Source organism: Giraffa tippelskirchi, chromosome 12 (assembly GCF_054371585.1).
Source record: "Giraffa tippelskirchi isolate mGirTip1 chromosome 12, T2T-mGirTip1v1.2.pri, whole genome shotgun sequence".
In the NCBI taxonomy this organism is placed as follows: Eukaryota; Metazoa; Chordata; class Mammalia; order Artiodactyla; family Giraffidae; genus Giraffa; species Giraffa tippelskirchi.
In genome coordinates, this window is record NC_137286.1 from 47,766,002 (window position 1) to 47,786,782 (window position 20,781).

Here is a 20,781-nt window from a genome sequence, read left to right on the forward strand (position 1 = left end):
ATGTTCTAGGCACACCTTTTACTTTTTCTTCCCCAGCCCCGGAATTATGCATTTCTCCAAGAAGCCCTCATTCTTTCTGTTGTAGGATGGTAGTGGTCATCTCCTGGATGCTTTGTGGCAGGCTGAAGTTTGAGAATCTCTGATAAACTGGTTCTGAGCCCAGGTTTGAATCCAGGTGTATCCCTTCTTAGATGAGTGACATTCAGTTAGTCACTAGATCTCTATATGTCTGTTTGCTCTCCTGATGAAAGGGTGTAATGCTACCCATCTCCCAGGGTGGGTATAAGGATTGGGTGATGTGTTACATAAAGCATTTTGCGCACCCCCATCTCCTAATCAATGCCCAATAATGATTGGCTTTCATTATTAGGTGATCATTTCTAAAAGCTCAAGACACATTTTCGTCTGAGAAATAGATTCTAGAGGGATTCCCAAGCATGTTTCAGTGACCTAGTAGAATAAACTCTACGTGTGGATTTGGGGAATTGTGATCTTGAGAGCATAGCTGGCGTTTTCCAGGAAGATCACAGAAGCCCATCCTGCAGCATTTCTTCTGGGCTCTAATGTTCCACCAACATCCCCAATATACTGCATACCTGAGGGAATGCTGTGGGTGTGACAGGGAGCCTAGATTTAATTCCTTGTCTCATAGTTTGGTTTCTAGTCTCCAGGTGGGCCAGGCCACCTCCCTTGAAACCCAGGAGTTTTAGCTCTTATTCCTTCTCCATTTGGAAGACCACCTTCTAAAGAGTAATAGGGTGCTGGGGAGGGGTGACGTGCAAAAGATTTTAGTTTTCAGTTGCCAAGGCAACAGGGGATCATGGTGAGTGGGAGACATCATAGCTATGAGAAAATAGAGCAAGACTGTTCCGATTTTTATTACGTTTGTTAATTATCTCTCTTTTTTTTTTCAGAGAGCACGGATAACTTTGTCTCTTGTAAGTCTCTTTTACCTTTTGCTTTGAAAGTGATTTATTCTGATACTTTTGGTGACTACTGAGTCCAGACAGCCCTCTTTCCTATTTTATCGCCATCCCCAGACCTATGGCCGCTGAGAGCATCTGAGTGAACCATGACAGGAGAGTAGAAACTCTTCTTGGGCAATTCCAAGCCTGTGCCTCTTAGGCGGTCACTTGCTGCCTCAATTTTCCTGCAGGTTTCTAGGGTCTGACCATGTTGTGAGTCTTCCTATCTAGACAGAGGTGGTGTCAGGAAGGATGTGGGGTTCACGTGCCCCTGTGGACCCGTGTTGAGCATCTCAGTTGTTCTTGCAGAGAGAATGTGGAGCCTATGATGTTAGTGTTTGTCACCTGCTTCAAGAGCCAGGGAATTTGGCCAGAACCCACCCAGGTGGCGAAAGTGGTAAAGAATCCACCAATGCAAGAGACCTAAGAGACAGCAGTTCAATCCCTGTATCAGGAAGATCCCCTGGAGGAGGGCATGGCAACCTACTCCAGTATTCTTGCCTGGGAAATCTATGGACAGAGGAGCCTGGCAGGTGACAGTCCAGGGGTCACAAAGAGTAGGACACAACTCTGAGCATGCAACGACTGAGCACGCAAGACGAGCGGAGCTGTGCCCGGCACGGCTCACCTGTCTTTAAATGAAATTATTGAGGCTCAGTCTATAAGCAGTTCGGGGCCAGGACTAGACAACTCCCAAAGGATTTGGGGGTTTGCTCATGGACTGTAGGGGAACCCATATTTATTTCTCTTCCTTTTGTCCCCCATGGGAGAATGGTGACAGCTGAGGTCATTTCAGCTTCCTGTGTGGCCTGAGACAGCAGACAGTCTTGTTTAGGGCACACCTTGCTGTTTGGCTCAGATGTAAATATCACCTGTAATTCCTTTATTTGTCCTTGGTCTTAGAGGACTTGTCCTCTCACAGAACGTCCCTCCGGAGAAGTTTGAACCGGGGGCATCTCTGGACAAGTTGGTGATTCCAGATGGAGGTCTGAGGGAGGCTGGGCTGCCCCTCCAGGCCTTGCTGGGAAGACCTGGTGTTTCCTAGTCAGATAAACTTGCTGCTTAACTGAAGCTGCCACTGTGCTCTGAAATCTGCCTCAGGGCAATGGATAGTGGGGAGTTTGTGGGGCCACAGGCCTCCTGGATCTCACTGAGGAGTGAAGAGGAAACAGGGAGGGCATAGAAAGAAGGGACAGGGTAAGGGATGCAGAGAGGAGCTGTGTGTAGCCAGAGCTGCCTTCACTGACAAAATGGGCTGAATCCAGACCCTGGCTGTGATCCCAAACCATCTCCCTTCCTCTCATCTATCCAATAGCTCATGGCCCGTGTTGCCCAGGTTAGGGTTAGGCTATTTACTCTGGGATGTGAATCGGGGGATGGGAGTGAAGGCTCTTTATGCCTATGCAGTCTGTCCTTGAGCTGTCAACACCGGCCAGACAACCTTTGGGGATCTGGTCTCTGGGGACCCCTGCAAAGCCTGGAGAGGTCAGACAGAGTCTGACTTCAAAGGGATATTCTCCAGCAAGAACTTTGGAGAAGGTTTGGGAGTTGGGTGAGAACTGTGGGGGAGGTTCTCGTGGCCAGCAAACTAACTGCTCTTCCGTTTTTCTGTTTGGTTTTCAGTCTACGAAGTGAGCCCCACCCCTCCTATCACTGTGACCCACAAACCAGAGGAAGACACTTTTGGGGTGAGTTACTTGGTCAAGAGAAAGGTGTTTACTGATGCAGTGGTTTTCCGCCTTCTGTTTTAAGTCCTCATTTTCCAAACACCACCTTGTTTGGAACTGTGGCATAAAGAATCTGTGATGAATGACCTCCTGTAAGGTGGTTGAAACCTGATGAGAATAATTCATTGTTTGAGGAAGTCTTTGAGGATCTGCTTTAAGCCCCGGGGCTTGGAAGAGAAGAGTTTGAGAATTCCCACTCCATTAGGAGCCTGCTAATTGTACAACCTTTTACAAAAGTCAGAGTTGCCTGGGGTATCTTCTTGGGTGGGAGGTGCCCCTACCCTACTCTCAGAGCCTGAGATTTCTCTGGGGAGGAAAGGAAAGGAAAGAGGTCTTTTTAGAATCTCATGGATAAGAATATTACCCCAAGCAGGTCAACAGGAAGAGGCAGGATTTACTTGCTAATTAAAACCACAATGAAACGATAGACAGAAGCCTCTCTGGGCTTCCTCCTGCGTCTGTTGGGATGGCCCCAGCTGAGAGGGCTCAGAACACTGAATCATGGAAGTTTTCTCTAATTGATTTGGGTAATTTTTTTTTTTTTTTGATGTTCGCAGAACCTCATAAATTATGTCTTCTCAAGAGTTTCCTCAGTCTGAGAAGTTCTGGAGTTTACTGAAGTTCTGGGAGGGCTCTGGTCACTACTATAATAGGGCTGTTCTCATCTGAGCCCGTGTGTTACTCATACAGACCTCGGGTTTTCAGTAATTCTGCTCGCCTGTGTTTGGCTCCTAACAGGTATCTATAGCAGTTGGACTTGCTGCTTTTGCCTGTGTCCTGTTGGTGGTTCTGTTTATCATGATCAACAAGTATGGGCGACGGTCCAAATTTGGAATGAAAGGTAAGGTGGGATGTTCATTTGCGAGGGTTGAATCGGAGAACCATGGCTCCTTTTGATCAAAAGATGCTGTTTTAATCTCTCTCTGCTCTCTGAGAGGGTCTCTCGTGGTGGGCTTAAGTGGCCCTGGCTAGTGACTCCTGTCTACACCTTTATTATTGGTAATGATGGATTGAAGGCAGTGTTGGTGTCTGTGACAACCAGACTGTGGACCACTTGGTTTTTCTATGATGACCGAAAACATGGCTTCAGTGGGCTGGTGCCAAGATGATGGAGAGAGGTTAAGAAAGTAAAGTGAAAGTTTGTTTAAGCAAGGATACACTCTCAGAGGGAGAGCGGGCAGACAGATAAGGGACTCATCTGTCTGGGTCTCTTTGGAAAGCCAGTTATGCTGCTACTGCTGCTGCTAAGTCACTTTAGTCGTGTCCGACTCTGTGCGACCCCATAGACGGCAGCCCACCAGGCTCCCTTGTCCCTGAGATTCTCCAGGCAAGAACACTGGAGTGGGTTGCCATTTCCGTCTCCAATGCATGAAAGTGAAAAGTGAAAGTGAGGTTGCTCAGTTGTGTCCAACTCTTAGCGACCCCATGGACTGCAGACTACCAGGCTCTTCCGTCCATGGGATTTTCCAGGCAAGAGTACTGGAGTGGGGTGCCATTGCCTCCTCCAAAGCCAGTTATGAGGGGTGTATAAATGAATGGGCAGAATATTCACTGGGGAAGGAGGGGTTTGGGGGTAGACTTCCCTGATTTGTCATCCTAGCTCCATTTTCCTGAGGGGAGGAGGAACTTCTGTCCCTGTTTAGCTTAGATCAAAAGTTTCATGGCATCTGTGCATGATGAGTACTTCTTATCTGTAAGGCTAATCTTGTTATAATGAGAGGGTGTGTGCGTGCTAAGTCTCTTCAGTTGTATCTGACTCTCTGTGACTCCGTGGACTGTAGCCTGCCAGGCTCCTCTGTCCGTGGGATTCTGGAGTGGGTTCCATGCCCTCCTCCAGGGATCTTCCCTACCCAAGGATCAGGTGCGCATCTCTTATGTCTCCTACATTGGCAGGTTGGTTCTTTACCACTAGTGCCACCTGCGAAGCCCAGCCCTGTAATGAGAGCACAATGAGTAAAAGACGACATTTAGACTCAGGAGATTCCTACCTTTCCCCACCTTTCTTTGTCTGCTGCTTGAACCCTTGTCACCCAAAATGTGTGGTTTCCTGTCAGTCTGAAGGTCCCTGCTTTCCTTTGTCTGCCTGTGGACCCCTACTGTTTATAGGATGCATGGTTTCTGGCCACCTGGCTCCTGCCCCCATTTCTCTGCTCATACCTAGCTACCTGCCTCCTGAAACAAAGGGACTTTCTGAGTAACCGGGTTTTGACCTTGTCTGCACCTATCCGTGGAGTTGTGAAGAGAAGGCATTCAGAGAGCTAGATGTCGGTGGTAGCCTCTGGCATTGAAAGTGGCCCCAGCACATAGCTCTACACAGAGTTCCAGAAACGATGCCAAGAGCATCATGATTGCTGCATCTGCTGACCAGTTTCCATGACACAGAGCACTCAACCCCATGACCGCTGGGATCGGGCTTGAGACGTGGCTCTCCACCAAGACTTGGGTTAAAGGGACTGGCACGAAAGGGGTTAACATGGTAAATTAGCATCCATCTGCCTGGTCCCAGGGTGGATCTGACCAAATGGCTCAAGGGAGGCTGGGTACCAGTGTTTAAACAGAAACTTGAATTTCAAAATATATTCCCAGCTGGGGTTTCCATTTATGGCTGATGTTAATAGGAGATGGGTGGGGAGGGCTGATGAAGGGTTTGACAGGCCATCAGGTTCCTGAGCTAGGATTCAGGGTGGAGTCTTCTGATGAGATTATGGGGTCCAGAAAGATGATTTCTATGACTTCTGCACCAGAGCTGGTGTCTGGGGTGGGGGTCTTGACCTGGGGTTTCAGGAACTGAAGGGGAAAGCATAAATGAGATTCACAGGGATAGTGGTCCCTTGAATTAAATGTGGGCTTCTCAGGTGGCTCAGTGGTAAAGAACCTACCTGCCAATGCAAGAGACATTAGAGACGAGGGTTTGATCCCTGGGCCTGGAAAATCCCCTGGAGAAGGAAATGGAAGCTCACTCCAGTATTCTTGCCTGGAGAATCCCTTGGACAGAGAAGCCTGGTGGGCTACAGTCCACAGTGTCTCAAAGAGTCAGATAAGCCTGAGTGACTCAACAACAACAACAACAAATTTATATGCAAATGTTTGAGTGTTTGTTTGTGGTATGGGGGTGTGGGGTTGGAAAGGAACTAATCCTCAGCTTTTGTTATATTCTCAAAAGAGTCTGTGACTGTCCTATAAATCTAGAACACTGATATATAGCAAGGGATATAGCGTAGAGAACGAGAAAGGTAGGAAACGGGGCAGACTGCCTGGCTTCCTAGAAGCCTCCTGCCTCTTCTGCTCTTGGTTAAGCTGAACAAGTCCAAACAAGGCAAACCAGGCTTGCTTGAAGTATATGAAATATTTCGTCCAACAGAAATATGCACACAGGCAAATTATAAAGCTTTCTATGTATAAGCTTGGCCCAAAGCCAGATGACTTATTAAACAAGAGAAGCCCACGGTCAGGTACCTTGGGTGGAGACATTTTATCTGCCACTACCCCACGTGCCAAATAGGGTTTCACAGGTTTGGAAGATAAGCCATCATCCTGTAAGGTTGGAGCCTGCAATCCTTTTTTAAAAATGATAATTAATTAATTTTTGGCTGTGCTGGGTCCCCTTGTTGCTGCACTGGGCTTTCTGTAGCTGCAGTGAGCAAGAGCTACTCTCTCATTGTGGTGCACAGGCTTCTCACTGCACATGGCTTCTCTTTTTGCAGAGCACAGGCTGTACGGTACTCGGGTTTCAGAAGTTGTGGCACACGGGCTTAGTTGCTCCATAGCATGTGGGATCTTCCTGGAGCAGGGATTGAGCCCATGTCCCCTGCATTGGCAGACGGATTCTCTGCCACTGGACCACCAGGGAAGTCCCTGAGCCTTCAATCGTAGCATCATGCTTGGAGTCCTGGCTTTGAGGACCTGGCGCTATGTCTTGTGCAGACTTTTCCTACCATGTGAGGAACTTTCCTTTCTCTTCCTCCCTTCACCTGAGAAAACAGCAGAGCCTTGAGCAAAGGGAAGAATGGGGGCATTCCTGCTCTCCCCACTGAGAGGCGCACCACCAGCTGAAATCCTGAGACAAGCTTGGCAGCGCTGTGAGAGCAGATTTTTCCTATTAATTGTCATCCGGTTTCTGGAACAGCGTGTCCCCATGATGGATGGATTAGGCAGCACCCAGGGCGGCGCCTTTCCCTCAGCTGTCCTTGGAGCCTCTCCCAATGCCCACTCCCCTCTCCCAGGCTGAATTGCCCCTGTTGGTCCCTACTGAGCTACAAGAACATGTCCACGAGGTTGGCAGTGAAATATTCCTTAAAGGCAAGTGACCTAAAGAAGTTACGCTAAAATGAGAGGCAAGATGAGACGGTATATTGATGGCTGACCCTGTTTAGAATTAAGCCTGCATCTTTCTGGTCTTTATTACACCTGATTGTATTTAGTTCTCGTCTTAGGATGACTAGCAAATGCCCCAGGCTGCATCCACCCTTGATCTTTGATTGCCAGCAGGCATCCCAGTCCAGAAAAAAAAAAAAGAGCAAAGGTGTGGGTACCAGAAACCCCCCAACTCTGAAGCAGCCAAACCTCCATCTCTTCTGAGCCACCCCGTCCTCAGCTTTGAATTTTCAACTCTGGGTTGGAATCTGTGATGTCACTTAATTACTCTTTGTTCCCAGCAAAGTTACTTAACTTCTCACAGCCTCTGTTCCCGCAACTTCAAAATGATGCAATGATCCCACCTCCCTCTTCGGATTGCCCTGAGTGTTAAGATCTGTGTGTGACTGATGTTTGCAAGGGTGCCTGTGTTTGTTGTTTTCTTCTCTTCTTTATGTATAAGCCTTTCCAGGCTCCTTTTATTCTCCTTCCAGGAAGGGCTACCCTCCCAAGACTTAATCATGACCTACTGTGTCCTGCACAGTATTTAGTAAAAATAGTTTTCTTCTGCCCTAATCCTAGGGCACTGTCATTATTTTGCTCAGACGTCATCTGTCCTGTTAGACTAGGAGTGACTTGTCATAGAAGCCTGCGATCACTCTGCCCGTATGCCTGAAACTTTGCAGTCTGTGACAAATGGTTATTGAACTTAAAAATGAATGACTTTATTTTGACTCATTAAAAAAAAAAAAGCACAGCTTGTTAATCAGTAATGGGCTAGTTAGGGCTCATTTGGAAATCTGAGCTGTCTGGGCAGTAGGCAGGAGAGTGGGGATGATCTGGGAAACTCATAAATAATTCCCGCATTCCACATCTGAGGGCCTGGAACACAGTGTGTGGATGGGGAGGACTTATTCAAATGAATTCCTTCTGAGAAATTAAAAACTATTAAAAAAATATGAAGATTAGTTAAACAAACACTCATATTCTCATATTCCATTCCTGCCACTCAGAATGAGCAACTCACTGTTTTGTTTTATATCGCATCTAATTTTTTTTTTTATTACTGATAAAAAACTAAAATGGCTTTAACTGTCACCCCTGGTCGATGTCCCCTCCCATTTCCCTAGGCGATCATTAGCCTGAGTTCATTGTGCATCCATCAGTCCACTTGTTTTTGTCTCTCTCCCTGTATCTCTGTCTCTCTTTCTCTGCTGTCTCTGCACACCCACACTTACCCTCATGGCTCTCTCCCAACCAACCTCATACTCTGTCAAATTAGCAACTATCTCCACCCTATGACAATCTTAGCGCCCAAGTGTGATAACCAGTTCAGTTTTATAATTCTACTTATATGTATATGTTTGTATATATATGTGTGTATGTATTTATGTATATATATATATTTTATATATATATAGTTTTTTTTTTTTTGATATTACAGTTGCCTTTGTTAACAGATATCTAGAAAATAGTCAAAAGTATTGGGTTGGCCAGAAAGCTCATTCGGATTTTTTCCATCACCTCTTATGGAAAAGCCACCTTTTTTGGCCTATGCAATATGTATATCTCTGTCTCTTATAGACCTTTTTAATAAATTTTATTTGGATAAGAGAATGTGTGTGCCAGCAGTTTTAAACAGCATAATTAAAGACTGCAGAACTCCCAAGAATTGTCACAGATATGTACAGGATGTGAAGATATACATATTCAGTTCAGTTCAGTTCAGTCGCTTAGTCGTGTCTGACTCTTTGAGACCCCATGAATCACAGCACGCCAGGCCTCCCTGTCCATCACCAACTCCCGGAGTTTACCCAAACTCATGTCCATCGAGTCGGTGATGCCATCCAGCCATCTCATCCTCTGTCGTCCCCTTCTCCTCCTGCCCCCAATTCTTCCCAGCATCAGGGTCTTTTCCAATGAGTCAACTCTTCGCATGAGGTGGCCAAAGTATTGGAATTTCAGCTTCAACATCAGTTCTTCCAATGAACACCCAAGGCTGATCTCCTTTAGGATGGACTGGTTGGATCTCCTTGCAGTCCAAGGGACTCTCAAGAGTCTTCTCCAACACCACAGTTCAAAAGCATCAATTCTTCAGCACTCAGCTTTCTTCACAGTCTAACTCTCACATCCATACATGACCACTGGAAAAACCATAGCCTTGACTAGATGGACCTTTGTTGGCAAAGTATATGTATACATGTATACATATGTGAGTATATTTATAAGATGCATTATTTTGTGTATGTTTTAATGTATGTACATGTTTATACTGCAAGCACCCTTCCACATCTTGCTTTATTTACCTGTCATTTGTTAGAGTTCTCACCATGTTGGTATGTATAGGCATTCCACTGAGCAGTTGTTTTATGGGAGATGAATGTATGGACCAGAGCTTATAGAAATGAACTGAAAATGTATTGTCTCAGACATCTTTTAACTGTTATCAGCTGCCATCCTGTTGATCAAAATTCTGGCCTGGGGAGAGTTCTGGATTCTCTCCTGTGGAGATGTGAGGATTAGAGTTCCTCTCCTCTTGTGATCACAGAGATTCTAAAATGAGGCTGAGTGTCCAGTGGGGATTCTTTGGACTGTTGATGAAGCCCTGTGCTTTTGAGCAGGATGATCCTGAAGTACTTGGTGTGGTGTAGTCACTGACCAGTCAGAACAAACACCAACCCTCCAGCTGGGCAGGGCCCTGAGGCTCCCTGCTGGGTCATGTGTTAATTCATGATCATTGCTGGATCATGGGGTGGTTGAGGGGTGGGTAGTTGGGAGGTTCAGGGCAGGGGTCATTTACTGGGAGGTACAGAAATAAATGGGCTTCCCAGGTGGCTCAGTAGTAAAGAATCTGCCTATCAATGCAGGAACCAGTGGAGATGTTGGTTCCATCCCTGGGGTTGGGAAAATCCCCTGGAGAAGGAAATGGCAACCTGCTTCAGTATTCTTGCCTGGGAAATCCCATGGACAGAAGAGCCTGGCTGGCTGCAGTCCATGGGGTTGCAAAAGAGTTGAGCATGATTTAGTGACTAATACAGCAAACAACAGAAATATTTCAAAATAGTTCACTATTTTAACATCTAGTTATATTGTGCCAGTGCATCCTGGGCCTGAAAGTGACATGGCTTAGAATTTATACGATGCTCATTCATAAAATATGATATTTTAAAATTATACATCAGAAGATCATGACAGTGATCTAGCCAGACTTAAAAAACATTAGTATTTACAGATGAGAAAATGAGGCATAGGAGGTGCAAGCAAAGAGGTGACTTACTCTGGTTTCTCAGTCTAGTTAAGCCGGGTTGGGTCTCGAATCCCCCTACCTTGCATTCTCACTCACTTTTCATGGCAACTAGAATGACCTAACTCCGTGGTGTTGGCAGTCCCACCATGAATATCCCTAGTGCATCTGCCATCTTTGTTTCACATGGTTGTTAGAATGATAACCGGGTAAAAGATGCTTTGTTTAAATATGTCTTTAAATAATTGAACAAGTCCTATAATTTTCATATAAGGTGACTCATTATTGTTTAATGGAGAAGGAAGCAAATATGTGGGGTTTTTGAAGCCTGTAAAAAGAGCACGCATTTGGAGGACTGCCTTGATGGTCCAGTGGCTACGATTCTGCGCTCCCAATGCAGGGGACCCAGGTTCAAGAAATAAGTCCAGTATTTCTTCTTGCTAGTTCCCTGGTTAGGGAGCTAGATCCTGCATGCCACAGCTAAGACCCGATGCAGCCAAGTAAAGAAATAAATATTTTTTAAAAAAACCAAGAAAGGTCTTTGGTGCCCTGTGTCAGCAACTGGGGACAGAAACCAAAATATATTAAAAAAAAAAAAAAAAGAGCATACATTCTTTGGTCTGTCTTATCTGACTACCTCTTATGTATGTGTGTATTTGGGTATGTGTGCATGCTTAGTTGTTCCCGACTCTTTCCAACTCTTTGCAACCTCGCCAGGCTTCTCTGTCCATGGGATTTTTCAGGCAAGAATACTGGAATGGGTTGCCATTTCCTCCTCCAGGGGATCTTTTGACCCAGGGATTGAAGCCAAGACTCCTGCACTGATGCCTGCATTGGCAGGCATCGATGTTATCCACTGAGCCACTGGGAAAGTCGTACAAGCATCTTTATATATATCCAGATGAGAGTTACTGTGGCAGTGAACGTCCTTTGTCTTGGTTCCCTCTTACTCCCACAGAAGAACCAGAATAATGGTTTATTAGAGTTGAAACAGACCTTAGAGTTATTAGGCTAATGTCTCCATTGTACAGGTAAAGAAACAGACCCAGGGAAATGAAATGGCATGCCAAAATACATGGCTAGCTAGAGCAATGCTGGCCTGCTTTCCCACATACGTGGTGTGGGCAGAGAGTCTGGGAGGGTCTGGGAGATGAAGCTGGACTGTGAATAAATAAGCTTTGCTTATCCAGTATTTTATCTAATTATCTTTGAATGCCATCCCACTTCAACGGGGCTTCCAAAAACATCTCGTGTGAATCTGCTTTTCTCAAGCTGGGGCACACCTGGCCTGGGGAAAAGATGGGAGCTGATGAAAGAGTCTTGCTTCTCAGGTTTAGAGGACATCCTTTGTCTCTTTCTGGACATGTGGACCACCTGGCAAGGCAAAGGAAGCTGGGAGGCTGGGAAGGAAAAGCTGCCTGGGCTTCTGGTAAAACCTTAAGTGCTTCATCTGCTTGCCATCCATCCTAATGGTTGGATGTGTGCTGGTGCCTCTGATGGGCCTGTAGACGGGCACTCCAGGATTGTTCCATTGTGAATTAGCATCAGCTAATAGGTACTTAAAGTAAAGTGGTTGCTTATTTGATTATGATTGGGGGTTATTAACATTTTCCCCCCCATATACAGATGGTAACTGTCCTCCAAGTGGATTGTAGAATCATGCCAAAGTCTTGAATTTGGAGGGACTGGCTGCTGCCAAAAGAGCTTGGGGGCAGCTACACATGTTGAATGGCCTTGTTTTCCCTCTGGTGTAACTGCTTGGTCAAAGGGGCTGGTTAGACTTGGCAAGGAGTCATTTCTGCCCTCTCTCCTAAGCTTGGGTTATACGACTCAGAAGGATTCTTCCAGGGTTGGGAGGGGTCCTGTCCTAAGGTTTGATCCTCTCACTGGCATTTCTTCTTCAGTTGGGAGAGAGAATCCCTGTATTTACAGCTGTGAGCACAGGGCCAGGGAATTGATACGAGAGTGGGGTAGAGACAGAGACTTCTGAGACAGTTGAAAGGGGACCTGGACCCTGGACTAGGCCACCACTGGTGCTGCTGATGAGGTAGCTTCTTTTGTCTTGGGAAATACACTTATCTGGCCTTGATTTTGAGGCTTCCAAGGTTGGTGCTAGTGGTAAAGAACCCACCTGCCTATGCAGGAGACATAAGAGATGCCCTACTGTTACCATTGGTCATGAAAGGCTGCCCCGCTCTGTTCCTCTCTCAGGGCATCAGGGAACCAGCTGTTCTCCAGCACCGACTGACTCTTCTCTTTGAAGAGAAATCCCTGCTTTGTTTTGTTTTTTTTTTTTGAGTCTGATACAAAATGTTTCTCTGCTGTAACTACCTGCTTGCAGGCTGTTCTTGGCAGGTCCCTGCTTCCTGGACAGCAGGGCCAAGGGTGGCCAACATGCCTGCTCTACAGCCAAAGCCATTGTCCCTCTAATTCATTTGATTTTGGCAGCAGAACACAGTTCTTACTAGCCCATGCCATCGCAACAGGCTCCCACAGGGTTAACAGCCCTTTGATACTTCAGATTAGAAGTTCTCAGCTTTGTGTCCCCTGCTTCACATATGACAAAGGACTGTCAGCCACATGCCTTTGCCCTCCTGCAGGAATAACCAGGTTTTTGGACAAATACTGGCCCTTGCAGTAGCTTCATACCTAAAAAAAAAAAAAAAAAAATAGATGCACATACCAGTTAGCAAAAGAGATTTTTAAAACTAGGAATAAATCAGGTCCACGCTAATTTTTACTCAAAAAAATTCACGAACTTTGGTGTTTTATTAGTCATCCAAAGTTCTGGTGACAGACTTCCTTGCTGATCCAGAAATCTGTTCTATCTTGGCACTAGGATGGAGACCTAAGAGGGTAAGGGGATGCCAGCCATGATTTTCTCACAATGTCCTTGGCCCAGCGTGGTTTGCACCCCTGCACAGTCAAGCTGCAGAAATAGTTCCAACAGAATCCCCTGTCTTCTTCCAGCACATTGTTTTCATCTCTGTATCTCCTGCGGGTCCTGGGGGCTTTGCACTTGCCCAGAGGAGGAGGGACCATGGACTCTGTTTAACGGAAGCTTCCACAATGGCTGCAGTGCCCCAGCCATGGGTATAGGCAGCCCGTTCTCCTGTGAATTCTGCAGAAGCTTCGGGATGTCCAAAGAGTGGCCCATGGAACCACAGGCAGCAAAGCAGAGAGATGAAAACAGCCATTGATGGAGGAACATGATTTTGGATTCGGGAGAAAAAACACACAAGGAAAACAATGTCAGATAAGAGAACCGCTGCGCGTCCCTGGTCCCAGCTCCTCCTCAGTCTGCTTCGTGCTGTGCATCCATCAGGGGGATGAGCCCGATGAGCTGGGGCGGGGGAGGGGTGTGCTGCAGGAGTAGGAAGTGCAGCCTGCATCTGGCTGGGACTCAGCCCCCAGGGGTGTCTGCCACCAGCTCTGGGCCCCGGAGCATCCTGAGGAAAGAAGAAAAGCTTCCAGTTGGTCCCTTCCTGGGTCTAGTGACACCCTCTCTTTCTCCCTTCCTTGATACCTGGGTATGTCTAGTTTAGAGAAATTTTCATCAGGTCACTCTGGCACTCACCCCTTTATTCTTTCCTCCTGTATTCACTCTGCTGCCACAAGCCGGAGACAGATTTGCTGACATCCTCGTACCGGTCCCCAAACCAGCTTCCTCCCGACAGGACCAGCTGCCTAATTTGTGGGACCCAGTGCAAAATCTTCCCAAAGTACTAGAATTTCAGCGCAGCTATGGCAGAGACTTACACCCTAATCACGGGGCTCTTCTGAGTGTGGAGTCAGGGTCAGGCCCATGAAGCCAGCTCTGCTTGCTGAACGCAAGCTCCAATGCGGTTTCAAGCCCTGGCACCTTTATCTTTTCCTGCATGGTGATGAGGGGAACTGATATTTCTATACTTCCTTTCTATAGAGAAGCTGAGATTTGGGGTATCAGCTGATTTTTCACTTCTAATCATAGCAAGGGAAGAGTATGGAGACATTGGGCATTTAATGGGTACTTACTCTATGTTGTTTGTTGTTTAGTTGCCAAGTCATGTCCAGCTCTTTGCAACCCATGGACTGCAGCACGCCAGGCTTCCCTGTCCTTCACCATCTCCTGGTGTTTGCTCAAACGCATGTCCACTGAATCAGTGATGCCATCCAGCCATCTTATCCTCTGTTGCCCTCTTCTCCCCCTGCCTTCAATCTTTCCCAGCATCAGGGTTTTTTCCCATGAGTTGACTCTTTGCATCAGGTGGCTAAAGTATTGTAGCTTCAGCTTCAGCATCAGTCCTTCCAGTGAGTATTCAGGGTTGATTTCCTTTAGGCTTGCCTGGTCTGATCTCCTTGCTGTCCAGGGGATTCTCCAGAGTCTTCTCGAGCACCATAGTTGGAAAGAATCAATTCTTTGGTGCGCTCACTATTGCCTTCCCTGCCTTACTTACTGAATATCAGATGTCTAATATACCTTACAACATTTAGTTCTTACATGTGACTATTCTGTCCATTGTAAGGATGAGAAGGATGCTCAGACTGGCTAAACTGCCCTGTGTTGTGTGACTGGTGAGTAAGAAAACCAGATTTTAATTGAGGTCACTCTGAATCAATGGTTCTCAGTCTTTGCTGCACATTCCAATCACTTGGTCAAATTGTTTAACTCCATCAGCCCAGGCAGCACCCCAGACCAATTGAATTCGATTCCAGAGGTGAAACTAGGGCATGGGTATGTTTTTTAATACCTCAGGAGATTTCAATTGTGCAGCCAAGTTTGAGAACCAGGCCAAGATGCAGCTGCATATAGCCTCCCAGGTCATGTATGCAGCCTCTAGACCAATCTATCTGATCACCTTGGGGACTTGGGAAACATGCAAATGCCTGGGATTCACCCCACACCCACTGGGTCAGACCTGGGATGAAGTGGGGGTGATTTTGATGCTCACTAACATTTCATGACAGTGGCTCATGAATCCTGGGAGATGCTGGGGATCTTGGGAAAATTCAGATTCTAATTGAACAGATCTGGACAAGGGCTGAGATCTAAGTTTCCAAAGGATGTTTCTCCAGGGCCCACAGTTCAGGTATCGAGGGACTAAGTGAAAACCCCACGCCTGTGATCTGGGGACTTAGGTCAGTCACATCTCTGCTTTTCATTTCTTCCTGCACATCGTGACCAAAATCAGCCTGCCTCAAAGTCTTACTGTACTAGCTGGAATAATGTGACTCCAGGAGGAAGAAATGGCAATATACTCCAGTTTCTTGCCTGGAAAATTCCATGGGCAGAGGAGCCTGGCAGGCTACATACAGTCTCTGGGGTCACCAGGAGTCAGACACGACTGAGTACGCACACACAACAGTAGCTATCAGATTACAAAACAGAACCAGGACTTCTAAGGCATTTGAGTTCTACCCTGGGCCTCCCTAGTAGCTCAGACGGTAAATCATCCGCCTGCAATGCAGGGATCCAGGTTTGATCCCTGGGTCAGGAAGATCCCCTGGAAAAGGAAATGGCAACCCACTGCAGTATTCTTGCCTGGAGAATTTCATGGACAGAAGAGCCTGGCAGGCTACACTCCATGGGGTTGCAGAGAGTTGGACACGACTGAGCGACTAACATATACTCTGAGTAGCTAAGCCTCACTTTTTTCCAAAGCAGTTTCTGTAGTGGATTCCTTGGTTTACACCGAACTGCCACCTCCTTCCACACCAGGGTACTTTGGAAGGCATGCTGCCTCCTCTGATCTCAGTCTGAGGTCCATCAATGCAAAAGTTGGGGATGGAGCCCCAGGGAGGCCAGCAGTCAGTTGGCAGGCGGCCTTCCCAGCCCAGAGTCCCTTGTGCTGCCGGGGTAGGCATTACCTTTCCTCTTTTAGAAACGTCCATGCCCTGTTTCCTCTTCCTCCCACGGCAGATCTTGGAGGTACCACTGGGGGCTGTAGGAAATCGGAGCAGCTTGGACTGGCAGGCACTTATGTGGATCCGGGCATGTTCTTTGCTGGAAGAAGCCTTATGGGTTAAGTCAGCGGTGGCCCAGGCCACCTGCCAGTCTCAGAGATGCTGCCCTTGGTGGCTGGAATGTTGTTTCCTCACTCCTGCCGCTCTGGTGGTATTTACACTGGATGCCTGACCTGCCCTCCCAATTGACTGTGGAATAAGAGTTGCATAGCTGGCCAGGGACTGGAACAGCTATAAGTTTCCTTATCAGTTCCAGAAATGCCAGGCCTCTCTACCTGACAGGCATCTGGAGTTCAGAGGGGCCTCAGTGCTGCAGCAGCTGTGCATACCTGTCCTCAGGTGGTGGAGAAGAATGCCAGCGTCTGTCTGTCTGCCAGCAGGGCCTGACGTGAACCACTAGGAGGGTGCCCAGGTGGTTCCAGGAACTACCTTTCCAAGTGAATACTTCCCAATCGATTGAGTTCAGTGGCTTGGCCTAGGACCAGTGGAGGGATGCCGGGGGCCACCCCATGGTTGGCTCAGTCTTTAAGGAAAGCGGGCAGAATTTGAGTCCTGTTATTGGCCATGATGTACAGATATGGCTCGAACAGCCTTGGTCGCTCCGTGGGCTTGCTTCTCAGGAGGGAACGTGCCTGCCTGATTGGGCTATGTGTGGGGCTGGAGGCCTTTAAGAAGAAGCGCTATCGGAAATGAGGGGCTGCGCAAGAGAATGGGAAAATGGACACTCACGTTTGCTGTTGCTGAGTGTTCGGACTAAGGCTGCCTTTCTGGCAAGCGGTTTGGCAAGTTCTATTATAAAGCTAAAATCAGAAGAAGCCGATTCCCGAGAAACTCCACTTCTGAGAATTTAGCGTCAGGTAGTGATCACAAACACCTACCCATCTTGATGTGTGTGGGCATTTATCCCACTGTGACTTACACAGTTAACTTGGTCAACCAAGAATCGCTTAAATATCTAGTAATAAATGGCTGGTTAAGCACACGATGGTTTATAAGTATGATGTAATTCAGTGAAGAGATTTAAAATGACAATTTATTATTTATTTTTCCAAACTTTAAGCTTTTCATTTTGTACTGGGGTATAGCTGATTAACATTGTGGTAGTTTCAGGTGGACAGCAAAGGGACTCAGCTATACATATACATGTATCCATTCTCCCTCAAAACCCTTCCCACCCAGGCTGGCACATAACACTGAACAGAGTTCCCTGTACTATACAATAGGTCCTTGTTGGTATCCATTTTAAGTATAGTAATGTGTTCATGACCTTTCCAAAGTCTCTAACTGTCCCTTCCTGTGACCCGTGACCAGCCGTCACGGCATCATGCCCCTTCCTTCTGTAGCATCTTGAGCAGTTATTCAGAATGTTTGATGAAGGCTCTCTTCTCCCGGAGTTTCCTCAGATTCATGTCCATTGAATCGGTGATGCTATCTCACCATCTCATCCTCTGCTGCTCCCTTCTCCTTTTGCCTTCAATCTTTCCCAGCATCAAGGTCTTTTCCAATGAGTCAGCAAACTCCAGGAGATAGTGAAGGACAGGGAAGCCAGGCGTGCTGCAGTCCATGGGGTCACAAAGAGTCAGACACGACTGAATAACTGAACAGCCACAACTCCTCTTCTCTCCTCATCTCTAGATGGACCATGCTGGGCTGACTCACAGGGCATCACTGATGCAGAAGACTGCCCCAGGCACAAGGACATGTGAATGTCCTCTGGCCACCTTGCGCTATGCACACTGAGACCTGAACCTAGACCTCCTTCCCTGATCGCCAGTGCCCAGTGTTGTGGCTACTGTGATGGGCTGTGTGATCTGAATATTTTCTTGTGGTGCCTGGTGATTGCCTGTAAGATAGAGACATTTTCCAGCTAAATATATTTTCCAGCTAAAAGCTCTTTCCCTGCCTGACTTTCCTCCTTCCACCTCATGGGTATTCCATGGACAAGAAGATGCTAGATGATCACCGCCTTTTCCCCTCCTCCTCCTCTTCCCCCTGTGGCATTGGACCAATAGTATGGCTCCTTCTTCTATCGGCATCACTGAGACTTCTTCCTAGCCTACTAGTCACACAGTTGGTGCCCCTTACACCTTAGAGTCAGACAGTATGTGCATGCTCAATCACTTAGTCGTGTCTGACTCTTTGTGACCCCATGGAGTGTAGCCCACCAGTCTCCTCTGTCCTTCGGATTTTCCAGGCAAGAATACTGGAGTGGGTTGCCATGCCCTCCTCCAGGGAATCTTCCTGACCCAGGATCGAACCTCGGCCTCCTGTGTCTCCTGCTTTGCAGGCAGATTCTTTGCCTGCTGAGCCACTGGAAAAGCCTCTATCCATAGGATTCTCCAGGCAAGAATACTGGAGTGGGTTGCCATGCCCTCCTCCAGGGGGTGTTTCTGACCCAAGGATCTATCCTGCATCTCTTATGTCTTCTGCGTTGGCAGGTGGGTTCTCAAAACCACCAGCTTGTTTATCGGGTTCCAACTATTGTGTCAGGCATGGTACTTGGCACTTTATATGTTCTCACTTTTCACTGTGAACTTGTGACATGAATTCTTGTCCCTGTTTTTACATGAGCTTCAGGAAGGATGAGTGGCTTGTTTCATGTCATATATCAGCTGGCTTACGGATGAAGGGCTTCTCTGGTGGCTCAGACAGTAAAGAATCTGCCTGCAGTGCGGGAGATCTGGATTTGATCCCTGGGTCGGGAATATCCCCTGGAGAAGGAAATGGCAACCCACTCCAGTATTTCTGCCTGGAGAATTCTATGGACAAAGGGACTGGTGGGCTATAGTCCATGGGGTCACAAAGAGTCAGACACGACTGAGCAACTAACAAGGATGAAGGACCAAGAGATGAGGGTGGGACCGGGCTGTCTCTCTCTTTCCTTTTGGCTCCTCCCTCCCTCCCTCCTTCAGAGAGGTGATGGAGTGCCCTGGCTCTCACCCCCTCTGCGTGGGGACCGGCTGCCACGCCTGTTTACCTGCAGTGTTTAATGACCCAGCCCTCCTGGGTTCCTTAGGGCTCTCTGCCACCTGTTCTCACATGCACGGTTGACTGTGCTGTTTACTTAACGGAGAGATTTAAGTGCCGCGCAGAGGCTCCCTGTAGATAAGAGCAGAAACATCCACTGACTAGACGTGGGAGCCTTGTTGTTGTTTTGCTTTTTTAAAAAATGTTTATTTATTTATTTATTTATTCATTTTTGGCTGTGCGGGTCTTTGCTGCTGCTCATGCGCTTTCTCTATTTGCGGCAAGCAGGGGCTACTCTCTAGTCGCAGTGCACTGGCTTCTTATTGCGGTGGTTTCTCTTGAGGCCGGCCATGGGCTCTAGGGTTCTAGGGCTTCTGTAGTTGTGGTGCACAGGCTTATTTGTGCTGCGGCATGTGGGATCTTCCTGGACCAGGGATTGAACCCGTGTCCCCTGAATTGGCAGGCAGATTCTCAACCGCTGAATCACCAGGGAAGTCCTGTTTTGGTTTTTATTGCCATCAATTTTTAGGCTCTCTCATGGGCTGGGGAAAAATATGGAGCAGGATGGATACAGAAAGGGAGAGAGAGACTCTTTCTTGCCTTGCCTGACTGTAGATCAGACAGCAACCTCTTTCGTTCAGAAAGTCTCCAACTTTACTGCGCGTGGAAGCATGAGAGGATCTTGATAACTTGCAGGCTCTGATTCAGCAGGTCTGGGGCAGGGCCTGAGATTCTAAATTTCTCACCAGTTGCCAGAGGAGGCTGCTCCTGGTGTTCTGCCAGCCACAGTTAGCTTAACAAGGCTCTAGTTTCCATAATGGATACCAAAGTCTATTTTCTGAACCCTGCAATTTTTACTTTGGGAGGTGTCATGGGATAGTTTAAAGATCTGGGTTCTAGCCCTGCCTGTACTCTAATCATCTTTGGTGATCTTATGAACTTCACTTTTCTCTTCCTTAATAGGAAGGATTTGAATTCAGTGGCTTCCAAGGTCCCATGTCATTGTAACATCCTGAGATTCATCAGTGGATTGGGGTGGGGGGTCAGCATAGATTAAAGGGAGCATGGAGTAAGGAGGATGGGAATTCCTTGGGAGATGGGAGTTGAGAGGAGTGTCTGTTGCCTCGACTGGCTGTTCCTTTAAGATCAGTGGGTCTGAATCATGAGAGGTCAGAGGATGAGGGAGATGGGCAATGAACTTTCTATTGTGCTGTGTGCACAGAACCCTGGGATAGTCTCTGAACTCCTGGCCGGTAGGGGTGTGGCTCTTGCTTCCTCACTTGCCCTCTCCAAATGGCAGGAGTATACTGGGGGACATCTCTCATGCTGCAGGACTCCCGGAGGGCCCTCTCTGTGGGTCACAGGGCTAGACCCTGGGGACTGCAGACTTGAGTAAGACAAGTCTTACTTAAGACTTGTCTTAACCCTTGTCCTTCTTTGTCTTCAGCAAGCAGAGTGTACCCGATCTCTCAGCCCCTCTATCAGTGGATGGGCACCCACTCATTGGCTTTCTGCCAGTGGGGTGCTGTTGTTTTCTCCAGTTGCCTTGATGGTTAGCCCCTTGGGCCAGCTCCTATGTGGT

The 20,781-nt window shown here is 47.4% G+C and overlaps 1 protein-coding gene across 2 annotated transcripts in view; it reads left to right on the forward strand.

The window, feature by feature from the left end:
• NTRK3 (neurotrophic receptor tyrosine kinase 3) overlaps window positions 1-20,781 on the forward strand; it is a 424,805-nt gene that overhangs the window by 151,126 nt on the left and 252,898 nt on the right. For both annotated transcript variants that reach the window (XM_081552009.1, XM_081552010.1), the window contains 3 exons: window positions 915-938; window positions 2,589-2,653; window positions 3,431-3,533. In XM_081552009.1, coding sequence (XP_081408135.1) covers window positions 915-938; window positions 2,589-2,653; window positions 3,431-3,533 — 192 coding nt within the window. The remainder of the gene's footprint in view (window positions 1-914; window positions 939-2,588; window positions 2,654-3,430; window positions 3,534-20,781) is intronic.